The sequence below is a fragment of the Bombina bombina genome, chromosome 4 (assembly GCF_027579735.1).
Source record: "Bombina bombina isolate aBomBom1 chromosome 4, aBomBom1.pri, whole genome shotgun sequence".
NCBI lineage: Eukaryota > Metazoa > Chordata > Amphibia > Anura > Bombinatoridae > Bombina > Bombina bombina.
The window spans coordinates 460328490-460341654 of NC_069502.1; the positions used below are offsets into that span (position 1 = coordinate 460328490).

At 37.3% G+C, this 13165-nt stretch overlaps 1 protein-coding gene across 1 annotated transcript in view; it reads left to right on the forward strand.

The window, feature by feature from the left end:
* The first annotated feature begins 3677 nt into the window (after window positions 1-3677).
* ABCF3 (ATP binding cassette subfamily F member 3) overlaps window positions 3678-13165 on the forward strand; it is a 28428-nt gene continuing 18940 nt past the window's right edge. Inside the window, exons 1-11 of the mRNA XM_053710333.1 lie at window positions 3678-3782; window positions 6176-6323; window positions 8710-8789; window positions 9052-9104; window positions 9787-9884; window positions 10487-10609; window positions 10710-10976; window positions 11792-11872; window positions 12404-12463; window positions 12548-12604; window positions 12693-12715. Of these exons, the coding sequence (XP_053566308.1) occupies window positions 3686-3782; window positions 6176-6323; window positions 8710-8789; window positions 9052-9104; window positions 9787-9884; window positions 10487-10609; window positions 10710-10976; window positions 11792-11872; window positions 12404-12463; window positions 12548-12604; window positions 12693-12715 (1087 nt within the window). The 5' untranslated portion in view covers window positions 3678-3685. The remainder of the gene's footprint in view (window positions 3783-6175; window positions 6324-8709; window positions 8790-9051; window positions 9105-9786; window positions 9885-10486; window positions 10610-10709; window positions 10977-11791; window positions 11873-12403; window positions 12464-12547; window positions 12605-12692; window positions 12716-13165) is intronic.

Consider the following 13165-nt stretch of genomic DNA (forward strand, 5'->3'; position numbering starts at 1 on the left):
TAGAGTAAGTTATTGAGACGTATTGTAGCCATGATTGTTTCCTGTCTTTTGTGGGGATCCATAACAGTTGGTAGATAGGGTTTAGATCTATCATTTCGCCCTCTAATTGCACCCAGGCTATCTGATTGTCGGCCTGATTCCATAAGGCTGTTGGGCAATATCTTGCCGCTTGGAAGTATGCTAGAAATAGTTGAGTTTGTATAGTTTGTCAATGTGTTTAGGGATAAATACTCCCAGGTATTTTATTGCTTCTTTTGCCCATTTGAAGTCAAAATTAATCTCCAATAATTTTTTTGTGTGTTGGGGGATGTGAATTTCAAGCGCCTTACATTTGTCATTATTTATTTTTTAGCCTGGCAGTATACCAAACTTTGATAGCAATTCATATAAAGGGGGAAGAGATAACAATGGTTTTGTTATGGTTAGTATGACATTGTCAGCGAACAAAGATAGCTTATGTACCGTACTGCCCACTTGGATACCTGAGATATCCCTATTTTTCCTAATGCTTGTCCCTAGTGGTTCTATGCATAGTGCAAACAAGAGTGGTGAGAGTGGGAAGCCTTGTCTAGTACCGTTATGTATTTTAATTTTTTGTGATTGATACCCTGCTATCTTCAGGAATGCTGTTGGGCGAGTATAAATAGTTTGTATAGCTTTTAAAAAATTACCCTCTATCCCAAAGTGGCTCAGAGTTGAAAGTATGTAATCCCATTGTACCCAGAAAGAGGAACAGAGAAGGCATTTTGTTGCTTGTGACAAAGTCAACCAAATCTATAACTTTTCATACATTGTCAGGGGCTTCTCGATCTTTAATGAATCCTACTTGGTCGCTAGAGATAAATTTTGTCATAAATGGGTTCAGTCTGACTGTTAGTATCTTTGTGAATAGTTTCAGGTCCTGATTAATCATGGAGATTGGCCTATAGTTTTTATAGTGAATTTTATTTTTCCCTGATTTAGGGACAACACAAATTCTGACTTCTAATAGTTTGGGAGGGATTTTTCCACCGTGTAATAACTAATTAAACGATGATGTTAGTCGAGGGATTAATTCTGTAAGAAACTTTTTATAGAAACAGCCTGAAAAGCCATCTGGACCTGGGGCTTTGGAGCTTTTAATATGTTTAATAGCAAGGGGAATTTCTTGAGCAATTATGGGGGAATTAAGAGCCTCTATGTCATCTGAGTTAAGTTTAGGAAGGTCACAATGTTCTAGAAGAGTTAATTTGTGAAGCCCGGTTTTTTTGTCTGATCCGTTTTTAAATGGTATAGGTTTTGAAAGAAATCTGCAAAAATATTTGCAATATTTAGGGAATTATTAGTTACTTTACCTCTTCCTAGGGAGCATACGATCAGGTTTATTGGCATAAGTAAAGTAATGTGCATCCAACACTCGGATGAATGACATAGCTTCTTCTTCTAGTAGTTTGTCAATTTCTTCTTTTTTGAGTTTGTGAGATTAGTGGACCTTGTCTGGATGTGTTTTATATGTAGTTCTTCTAGCTCTTTTTTTTTTTTTTTTTTTGCCTAATTAAGGTAGATCTGGTATAGATGCTAGGGTGCCAGGTTTGATGCCATATTATATGATCAATAACATTTGGCTCAGGCTAGATTGATTTGTTTTATATAGAGGGATGCCCAATTAGCACAAACAAGTCAAATGTGAGTGAGCCAGGATGGTTTTAATAGAGTAAAAGCTTGGTTACTTATTCAGAATCCCCCATTGAACTGCATGGAAATTATGGTACCAGGTTTGGTGGCATATTATCTGATCAATATAATTTAGCTCAGGCTAGATTGTTTTTTTTATATAGAGGGATGCCCAATTAGTATAAAACAAGCCAAATGTGAGTGAGTCAAGATGGTTTTAATAGAGTAAATGCTTGGTTACTTATTCAGAATCTCCCATTGAAATGCATGGGAATTAGGGTACCAGGTTTGGTGCCATATTATTTGATCAATATCATTTGGCTCAGGCTAGATTTAATTTTTTTATATAGAGGGATGCCCAATTAGTATAAAACAAGCCAAATGTGAGTGAGGAAAAATGGTTTTAATAGAATAAAAGCTTGGTTACTTATTCAGAATTTCCCATTGATATGCATGGATGCTAGGGTGCCAGGTTTGATGCCATATTATATGATCAATATCATTTGGCTCAGGCTAGTTTGAATTTTTTTATATAGAGGGATGCCCAATTAGCATAAAACAAGCCAAATGTTAGTGAGCCAAGATGGATTTCATAGAGTAAAAGCTTGGTTACTTATTCAGAATCTCCCATTGAAATGCATGGATGCTAGAGTGCCAGGTTTCATGCCATATTATATGATCAATATCATTTTGCTCAGGCTAGATTTAATTTTTTATATAGAGGGATGCCCAATTAGAATAAAACAATCCAAATGTGAGTGAGCCAAGATGGTTGTAATAGAGTAAAAGCTTGGTTACTTATTCAGAATTTTCCATTGAAATGCATGGATGCTAGGGTGCCAAGTTTGATGCCATATTATATATGATCAATATCATTTGGCTCAGGCTAGATTTACATTTTTTTTTATATAAAGGGATGCCCAATTAGCATAAAACAAACCAAATGTGAGTGTGCCAAGATGGTTTTAATAGAGTAAAAGATTGGTTACTTATTCAGAATTCCCCATTGAAATGCATGGATGCTAGGGTGCCAAGTTTGATGCCATATTATATGATCAATATCATTTGGCTCAACCTAATTTTAACTTTTTTATATAGAGGAATGCCCAATTAGCATAAAACAAGCCAAATGTGAGTGAGCCAAGATGGTTTTAATAGAGTAAATGCTTGGTTACTTATTTAGAATCTCCCATTGCAATGCATGGAAATCAGGGTACCAGGTTTGGTGCCATATTATATAATCAATATCATTTGGCTCAGGCTAGATTGAATTTTTTTTATATAGAGGGATGCCCAATTAGTATAAAAAAAGCCAAATGTGAGTGAGCCAACAGTAAAAGATTAGTACCTTATTCAGAATTTCCCATTGAAATAAATGGAAATGATGGTGCCACGTTTGGTGCAAAATTTCATGATTAATATCATATTAACTTTGGTAATTGTTGTTTAATAAATAATTACTTTCATGAACAATGCTGGTGAATAAGCTAACTTCAATCTTCGAATAAGAAGCTGGCCGAATAAGGAGCTATCTTCAGCATCATCAGAAACATATACATTGCTTACTGCAGGAGAGGATGCTAATGATCCGTGCCACAAACACAGGCTAGTGGCCTGGAAACATGTGAGTAGCAGCTAAACGCAAAGGATGTCTTTACACTCCAGTATTTTTACCCTCAGTGCAATTTGTCAGTGTAATCTTAGTTGCAAAGGCATCATTCTGTGTTTTAACATAAGGTGACGTGGGGTGTTAAAAAATATCGTCAACGATGCATTTTGCTAACACTCGTCACCACATAAGACGTATTTACAAATGAAACCTATTTCGCAATCCTGATTCCTGCGTTCCTTATACAAAATTTGACAAGACTGACTCGTATATAACAGCCAACCTCCCTTTTGCGATAAAAAAAAAAGACAGCCCAGAACTACAGCTCCCGAGATGCTGTGATGCAAATGTCGGCGACAAGGTAAGCTGAGAACTACGCTTCCCAATATCCTTAGTTTTTCCGGTACGTGTCTCCCTTTGCGCATGCGCGTTGCCGGTGTGGCCAACATGGCGACCTTCGTGGACATCCTTAGGAACGAGTTTCCGCAGCTGGATTCCGAGCTCTTGCAATACGTGACGGGTAAAAATCGGACGCAGTTATTGGGCTCCTGGTTGTGTAGATATAAACATCTACAACACTGATTACAAGCAGGGTTTGGAAAGATCCATCCCATGGTTTAACCCCTTAGCTACCAAAAAGCTGTAATGCATTTTGTAACAGCCCTCATACAGCCAATAGGTTAATCAATTGAGGATCGACAAACCTTTTAAGGGTCTCCCCCCCCCCCCACTATATGTTATATGTGTTCGTGGATCGCAAAAGCTAATTTAAATGGATGCAAACTACTACTTTAGCTTCTAGTAGCTTGTATAGAAATTGTGTAATCTTGTGCATGTTACCTTTCTCAATGTGTTTTCCTAACCACGATGCTATGATTTGCTCTGTAAGGCTAAAACTTCAGTTAGACTGAAAATAAAGTATCTGCAATGTCAGCGTTTCTGGTTTTTAAGCAGTACATCGTTTTATAAGTTCGTTTTACAAATGTCCTAAAAATCTGTCCTTGTCAATTAAAGTACCTTCCACAAGTTTCACCAATTGAAATAACCCTGATCTTTCTGGGTGACAAAATGTGATCACTGAGCTACTCCGTGGATCTTCAAATATATTATTTTTATTTTTGAACAAACCTAGCTCTGTCAAGGCATGCATGCATTTTGATTTATTAGTGCCCGGTTCTTAATAATCCTATTAAAAACAAGGGGACTTTAATTCAACAAAATTGACATTTCACTGGTTTCTTCAAAAACTTACCTTTTAATCCTGAATGCTGCTCCAGTGATTCCCCCGGCCGTCTGAAGCCTCTGCAGACGTCAGAAATTACGAATCCGGCTTCCTCCAATCACGGCTTCCCCCCCAGGGGAATCTTGGCCTGATGCAACGCTGTGATTGGAGAAAGCCGGATTCGTCATTTCTGACCCGCCAAGACGGCTTGCGACGGCGGAGGAAGTGCTGGAGCGGCTGCCAGGATTAAAAGGTAAGTTTTTGAAGAAAACATTGAAATGTCAATTTTGATGAATTAAAGTGCCCTTGTTTTTAATAGGTTTATTAAAAACTGGGCACTAATTCTTCAAAATGGACCTTCACTTTAAGAATTCTACAATCTTAAGAAGACTGTTTTGATGAATAGGACATGTTTAATTATTTAGTTGAAGAAAATATTTTTTTAGTTTTACGCCGTCAGTCACTATTTATATTAGAAGAACAAAGTAGTAGTATTTATTGGTGTTATTGCTCTTTTATCTGTTTTAGGTGTCCATATTAGAAACCCAAAAATGTTCTTTTATGATTTAGATAAAATATACAATTTAAAGCAACTTTCCAATTTACTTCAATGATCAGTTTTTTTTTGGTTAGCTTTTGTTGAATGAGCAGCAATGCACTAGTGGGAGCTAGCTACACACATCAGGTAAGCCAATGACAGGAGGCATTTATGTGCTGCCAACAATCAGCAGTTGGTTTCCTGTAGTGCATTGTTGCTCCTGAGCCTACCTAGGTATCATTTTCAACAAAAGATACCAAACGAACAAAGCAAATTAGATAATAGAAGGGAATTTGAAAGTTGTTTAAAATGACATGCTCTATCTGGATTATGAAAGAAAAACTTTGGGTTTCATGTTTTTTTAAGACAGACCACATTTTTTGGGATGTTTATGTGATTCAATTGCCTGTGCTCACAATGGGATTTTCTTGAAATCAGATCTTATTTCAGTTCTTGAGAATAAACAATAAACTGTAGCGTGGTATAACCCTCCAATGAGATACATCTCTCAAATTCTTCTTTAAATGTATAAGAATGAAATACTTTATTACAGAAAATATTAATTAAAGTGATTGTAAAGTGTAATGATTTAAAGCCCAGTATCTAAAAAATAATCTTAAACATGGGCATTTTAATTCATTAAACTTTACAAAGACGCTTCTTTTTTTAAATACTTACCAGTTACCATTTTGTTACGGTAAACATACCGCCGATCCTCCGCCTGCATCTCCTTCTGTATTTAGCATATCAATAATGAATCTGGCTTCCTCCAATTGTTGCTTGCCCCCTTTGGTGTCCAGCTTGTGGGGCATGCAACAATTGGAGGAAGCCAGATTCATTATTGATATGCTAAATACAGAAGGAGATGCGGGCGGAGGATCGGCGGTATGTTTACCGTAACAAAATTGTAAGTATTTTTAAAAAGAAGCGTCATTGTAAAGTTTAATGACTTAAAGTGCCCCTGTTTTTTAAGATTATTTTTAAATACTGGGCTTTAAAGCATTAAACTTTACAATCACTTTAAACCTTTGTTCTAATTAATCTAGGCTAATATGTCAGTGATGTTTCTTTGGTAAATCACTAAATTACTCCTCTTCATTGTCCTTGTCACCCAGCCCACACGATCATTGTCTTTCCTTTCTCCAATGAGTAGATGTCCTAGACAGTGGACGCTCAGATTTTGAATCAGAGGACGACTTGTTTGAAGCTGTGGGGGAGCTGTTGCAGGATGTGTCTGGAGATACAAAGGATGATGAGGACATCAGGGACATCTGCAATAGGATGTACAGCACCATGCGTATGTGAGTACTTGCATGCTGATGGGGACTAAATGCTACTCAAGAGTAACTGTTAGGGCAATAGATGAGATAAGAGGAGCAAACACATAGGGCAGGGTTATGATACTAGTGTGATCAAGAAGGAAAATAGTTCAGTGCAGGTCTTTATCTAAATTATGTCAAGTTATTTTATTTGTATATATTGTGTGAAATTATAGGAGCTGATCTCTAGGCCTTTATTTAGAGGCTGGAGGCATTAAGTAAGTTGCTATTCCATTTGGAAGATGACAATCACTATGATTTAAAAAGTTTAAAGGCCTATACTTTTGCAAGCAGAAGGCAGTATAATGTATAAAGCACAATCCTTAATGATTTCAAAAGCAATAACCTATGTACACTGTTGGATCTGATTACAGGGAGTGCAGAATTATTAGGCAAATGAGTATTTTGACCACATCATCCTCTTTATGCATGTTGTCTTACTCCAAGCTGTATAGGCTCGAAAGCCTACTACCAATTAAGCATATTAGGTGATGTGCATCTCTGTAATGAGAAGGGGTGTGGTCTAATGACATCAACACCCTATATCAGGTGTGCATAATTATTAGGCAACTTCCTTTCCTTTGGCAAAATGGGTCAAAAGAAGGACTTGACAGGCTCAGAAAAGTCAAAAACAGTGAGATATCTTGCAGAGGGATGCAGCACTCTTAAAATTGCAAAGCTTCTGAAGCGTGATCATCGAACAATCAAGACTGGGCCAAGAAATATCTCAAGACTGATTTTTCTAAGGTTTTATGGACTGATGAAATGAGAGTGAGTCTTGATGGGGAAGATGGATGGGCCTGTTGCTGGATTGGTAAAGGGCAGAGAGCTCCAGTCCGACTCAGACGCCAGCAAGGTGGAGGTGGAGTACTGGTTTGGGCTGGTATCATCAAAGAGGAGCTTGTGGGGCCTTTTCGGGTTGAGGATGGAGTCAAGCTCAACTCCCAGTTTCTGGAAGACACCTTCTTCAAGCAGTGGTACAGGAAGAAGTCTGCATCCTTCAAGAAAAACATGATTTTCATGCAGGACAATGCTCCATCACACGCGTCCAAGTACTCCACAGCGTGGCTGGCAAGAAAGGGTATAAAAGAAGAAAATCTAATGACATGGCCTCCTTGTTCACCTGATCTGAACCCCATTGAGAACCTGTGGTCCATCATCAAATGTGAGATTTACAAGGAGGGAAAACAGTACACCTCTCTGAACAGTGTCTGGGAGGCTTTGGTTGCTGCTGCACGCAATGTTGATGGTGAACAGATCAAAACACTGACAGAATCCATGGATGGCAGGCTTTTGAGTGTCCTTGCAAAGAAAGGTGGCTATATTGGTCACTGATTTGTTTTTGTTTTGTTTTTGATTGTCAGAAATGTATATTTGTGAATGTTGAGATGTTATATTGGTTTCACTGGTAAAAATAAATAATTGAAATGGGTATATATTTGTTTTTTGTTAAGTTGCCTAATAATTATGCACAGTAATAGTCACCTGCAGACACAGATATCCCCCTAAAATAGCTATAACTAAAAACAAACTAAAAACTACTTCCAAAACTATTCAGCTTTGATATTAATGAGTTTTTTGGGTTCATTGAGAACATGGTTGTTGTTCAATAATAAAATTAATCCTCAAAAATACAACTTGCCTAATAATTCTGCACTCACTGTATTAATGTAGACAAGTTAGCTGTAATCCATGGATTGACAAATCTCAGAAGCCACTGTCCCTGGAATTTACTCCTCATTTTTATTATTTTTATTATTATTATGATTATACATTAATTATTGTACATGTAAATATATATATACAGAAACACTGTATGTTCTCAATTTTCCAGCATTCTTCTAAATGTGATATAAATGTATCCTAAGCTGTTGGATGATTCTTGTTACTCCAATGGGGATAGAACATGGGTCTGTCTTCAGGACAGTCTTCATATTATCCTATACAGAAAATTGTGCCTGGTTGTTAAAAATTTGTTTCTGGCTCCTTAGTCTAATATACATTTGTCAAACCCTGCAGGAAACCCCTTGAATGGATAAACACTGTTTGACTATGCAGAATTTCTTGGTAGACTTGACACAGGAGGATCAACTACCACGCTGCATAAAAAAAGGCCAATGTATATTACACGTAACTAATCTGAATGCCAGTGAAGGAACATTAGACTGGCTGTGCTTTTATAGAGACTCTACAAGACTACTCATTTATGCTTTTAGAAGCACAATTTAACAGGAATGTGTTGTTGCAGGTTTAGGGGAAGAGTTGTCCTAATGAGCTTCAGTAGGTTTATAATAGACTAGAAATTATAGCCTTGAAATCATTTTTCACAAATCTAATCCCAGTATTCCTCTCTTTGTGAATTGTTCAGGGAGAACAACCATGTCCCGTCACAGGCTCAGGTGCTACTACAGGCTCCGATCCAGCTCTCTCAGCTTTCTGAGAATTATGGTGAGATTGTCTTTAACATTGTTCATTTTTCATGTTCCACCTCTGCGCTGAAGACTGCCATTTCATGCGCAGTTTAAATGTAGCTGCTTGCGTCCATCTTCCATAAATGTAATTTGTTTTTAAATTGTGGGATTTCTGTATCTCTCATTCCAATGTAGCTATTGTTTTGTCTGAATATAACCCCCTCACATGTCCATTTTACACCACTCATACTTGGGAACATCTGTCTCATTAGCCCAGTTTTGTCATCTTCTGTTTGCAGATGTTGATACTAAGGTCGTGAATGTGTTGCTGATGAAGAAGGATCAGTCTTCGGTAAGATTATCTTCTAAGAGATGAGTCAGTCAATGTATTTGAAGTGGGGTAGAGCTTTTTTATTTGTATTTGCCTAACACATGCACCCAGTTTAAGATATGATCTCCCCTTGGGTATGGGTCACTGCCATATCATACTATAGAGAACACAACCACATAAACTGCCTCAACCGTCTGGTGTGTTATGAGCTGAAATTAATTGGATCATATATACTAGCTATCGTTTATGTGTTATGCAACATGGGTGAGAGAAAACCTATCCCTGCTTATAGCTCCCCTGGTAACTTTAGTGTTAACATATTTAAGGACCTCTCAATGCAGTAGAATTGCATAATAAAAATACAATGATTTAACACCTACTCTGAATTTCAAATAAACAGTAGATTTTTTTTTTTTCTGACAAATTTATTTTTTCTCCCATTTTCTGGCCCCTTACTTCATGTGACAGACATCAGCCAATCACAGACTAGTATATGTATATCCCTGTGAGCTTGTGCTCATGCTCAGTAGAATTTTGTTCCCCCGAAAGTGTGCAAATAAAAAGACTGCAAAATGTGATAATGGAAGTAAATTGAAAAGTGTCTTAAAATGGCATGCTATCTCTGTGTCATAAAAGTCTATTTTGACTTATGTCCCTTTAAAATATGTCGTTTAATGTACAAGTCATTGTGCTGTTTTCAAAGATAATTGATAGTAAGAAGTTGGTGAAAGCTGAAGCCAAACTGAAGGCCAAGCAAGAGAAACGGTCTGAGCGGGATTCACAGAAAATAGGTGGAGCACTGTGAGTATTCCCCCCCCACACACACACACACACCTCAGTGTATAGGTAGTGGGCTGCTGTTCTGTTTTTTTCTCTCCTGCGTTTTACACTTTTCCTGTGAGTGTTTACGCTTTATCTTATTTCAGTAACATAGCTGAGTTTAAATGTATGGAAGTGTAGATTTATTCATCAGACAAGTAATGAGTGGCTTGTGTAAAACACCTAAGTCTCAAAACAATACATTAATAATTCTTGCATTCCATAGTTCATAACAATATAACTTTGTACTAAAAAAGAATATATAAAATGTATGTAATTTTTTTTTTTTATTACCACTGCCAGTTTGGCTCTGTCTGTGACAGAACAATTAAGGGATTTGTTTTGTTTCTCATGCTATTTCGTACTTGGCTTATCTGGGGATTACAAAAATAGAAATTTCTGTCTCAGACTATGTTGTGTATGACATTCCCCTAGCTTAACTAAATTCCACATTGGATACAAAGTATTATACGTGAGTCTGTTTCTTATTACAAATAAGAGTCATTTGGATCCTATCGGTAGGTGTCGGGAATGGGCTTTGTGCGTGTGTGGGAGGGATGTTGATATTAACTCTTTGTCTTCAGGGTTCTGGAGGAGGCCTCAGCCAGTCAGGCTTCTAATAAAAAGGAGAATCGTATTGAATCCAGTGGCAAGAACAAATCCTATGACATCCGTATTGAAAACTTTGATGTTTCATTTGGAGAGAGGTGAGTGTATTTCTTCACCTGTCTGTGACCCTCAGTCTCAAATGTACATATTGTTGCCCCCTTCTTTTTTTTTAGAGCTCAATTTTCCCTCTCCCTTCAGGGTATTGCTTACAGGTGCAGAGTTGCACTTGGCTGCTGGCCGTCGGTATGGCTTGGTAGGTCGAAACGGCCTGGGTAAGACCACCTTACTGAAAATGTTGGCAAGTCGTAGTCTTCGTGTTCCCTCTCACATAAGCATTCTGCACGTGGAACAAGAAGTTGCCGGTGATGACACCCCAGCCTTGCAGAGCGTGCTAGAGTGTGACACCCTCCGAGAGAATCTGCTAAAGGAGGAGAAGGAACTAAACGCCAGAATCAGCGCGGGCAGGTGAATCAACATCAGAGTGTTTAAGTTGGCAGGATTGTCTGTAGCACATATAATAGGAAAGAATAAGACTACAAAACGGGATCCAAAAGAACAACTGTGTGTGTATATGTGATATAAGGATACTCTCTAACATGTATAAAACCAGTGTTAACAAGTTGGTTCAGCCACTAACAGCTTTTGGAAACAAATTATTGAATGCAGAAATAGTTTTATATTATATAAATATGTAGCACTGAGCAGTTGTCCACAACTTATTGCTCTCCTCTAGCTTCTTACTTTTTATTATTGTAACCATGGAGCTCTTTTACAGTTCCTTTCACTAGAAACCAATTATATTCGTAGCTAGAGAACAGATTTTGATTCTTTAAATTTATCAATGGAGCAACACTATTCAGATTTTAAGTGTGTGTGTATATATATATATGTGTGTGTGTATATGTATATATATATATATATATATATATATATATATATATATATATATATATATATATATATATATATAAAAATTTATATTATATATTATTGGTGGATTTATTTATTTCAGGATTCGCTCAGGTATAAAATGTGTGGCATCATCACACAAAGTATTTTATACATACGTGGGGAATCAAACATTAGGTTACTAATAAACATAGTGTACCTAGGAGGGGAAAATGTAAATGTCTTTGAACATTTTGATGCATTTTGTTTAGTTTACATTTACCAGCAAGTCTTACAATGCTTTTTGGACTGTTTAGAATAATTTCTTCAAGTGTATTTGTTTTTATTTGATATAACATTAATATCTATAAACACACTTGTTATTTACCCAGGGGTGATGGCTCAGAGAGTGCACGTCTAACTGAGATCTATGGTAAACTGGAAGAGATTGAGGCAGACAAAGCCCCAGCCAGGTGCAGTACAATATCTTCTGTCTCAACATTTCCTGAAGCTTTAAATGTATATGCTGCAGTCCTCAACTCCATTCAACCACTCAGCTCAATTCTCCCACTGTTCTTTCTCTCACTTTCTTTGCTCTTTCTCTCTGCCTATGTTCATCATCTTTTTATTTCCTTCTCTTATGCACATTGTATTGAACTCATTCTTACATTTTATGTCCAAGCACCTGCTTCTCAATAGAGATTAAAAAAAAAAGTAATAAAACACGTAAAAACAAACATAACCAATAAAATACACTGTCACTAAGACCACTACCAAGCAAGAGGGGGGGATTTCTCCAGCTGCAAAATCTGCTCCTCCTATATAATACTGTACCAGGCACTTCCCCCGTAGCTGTTTATTTAGTAAGGTTCCCATATGACGAGGAATCTCTTTATGCCTTATATATTTAAAAAAAACTCACCTGTTGTTTGTCTTGTTTCTTGATCTCTATTCCCTCCTTAACCCTCCCTCTCTTCATGATCCATATCAATATTTCCTTCTAGAGCTTCTGTGATCCTGGCTGGTTTGGGATTCAAGCATACAATGCAGCACCAACTGACCAAGTGAGTATTGCTAAACAAGTAGAATGGTTTGTGTTTGTCATGCTGTGCCTGTTGTGAACTTGACATTTCCCTGTTCATTCTCAGGGAGTTCTCTGGTGGGTGGCGCATGAGGTTAGCTTTGGCTCGGGCCCTCTTCGCCAGGTGAGTGGAAGATCATGTTCAGTAGCAGGATTGTAAAGAGATGTCAAAGACTATAAAGCCATATTCACACTCTTGTTGTCTTTCACAGGCCAGATCTCTTGTTACTGGATGGTAAGTGTGCTTATTTTTTATTCTTTCCCCAGGTCCTTGCATCCTTTTTTATTAAAGGGATATTAAACACCAAAAATGTTATTGTTTTAATAGATAGAAAATCCCTTTATTTACCATTACAGAGTATTACATAACCAACACTGTTATTTTAATATACTTTTTACCTCTGTGATTCCATTGTATCTTCTGCAGACTGCCTCCTTATCTCAGATCTTTTGACAGACTTGCATTTCAGGCATTTAGTGCTGACTCCTAGGTAACTCCACGGGCTTGAGCACAATGTTTTTTTTTATACCAAATACATGAACTAACGCCCTCTATCTGTGAAAAACTGTCCACATAACCTTACATAACCTTACCATACTTACCCCTGTTACTGAGGAAGAAGTTTCGGCACTTATACTGCGCTCTCACCTCGCTACGTGTCCCCTTGACCCTTACCCCTATTCT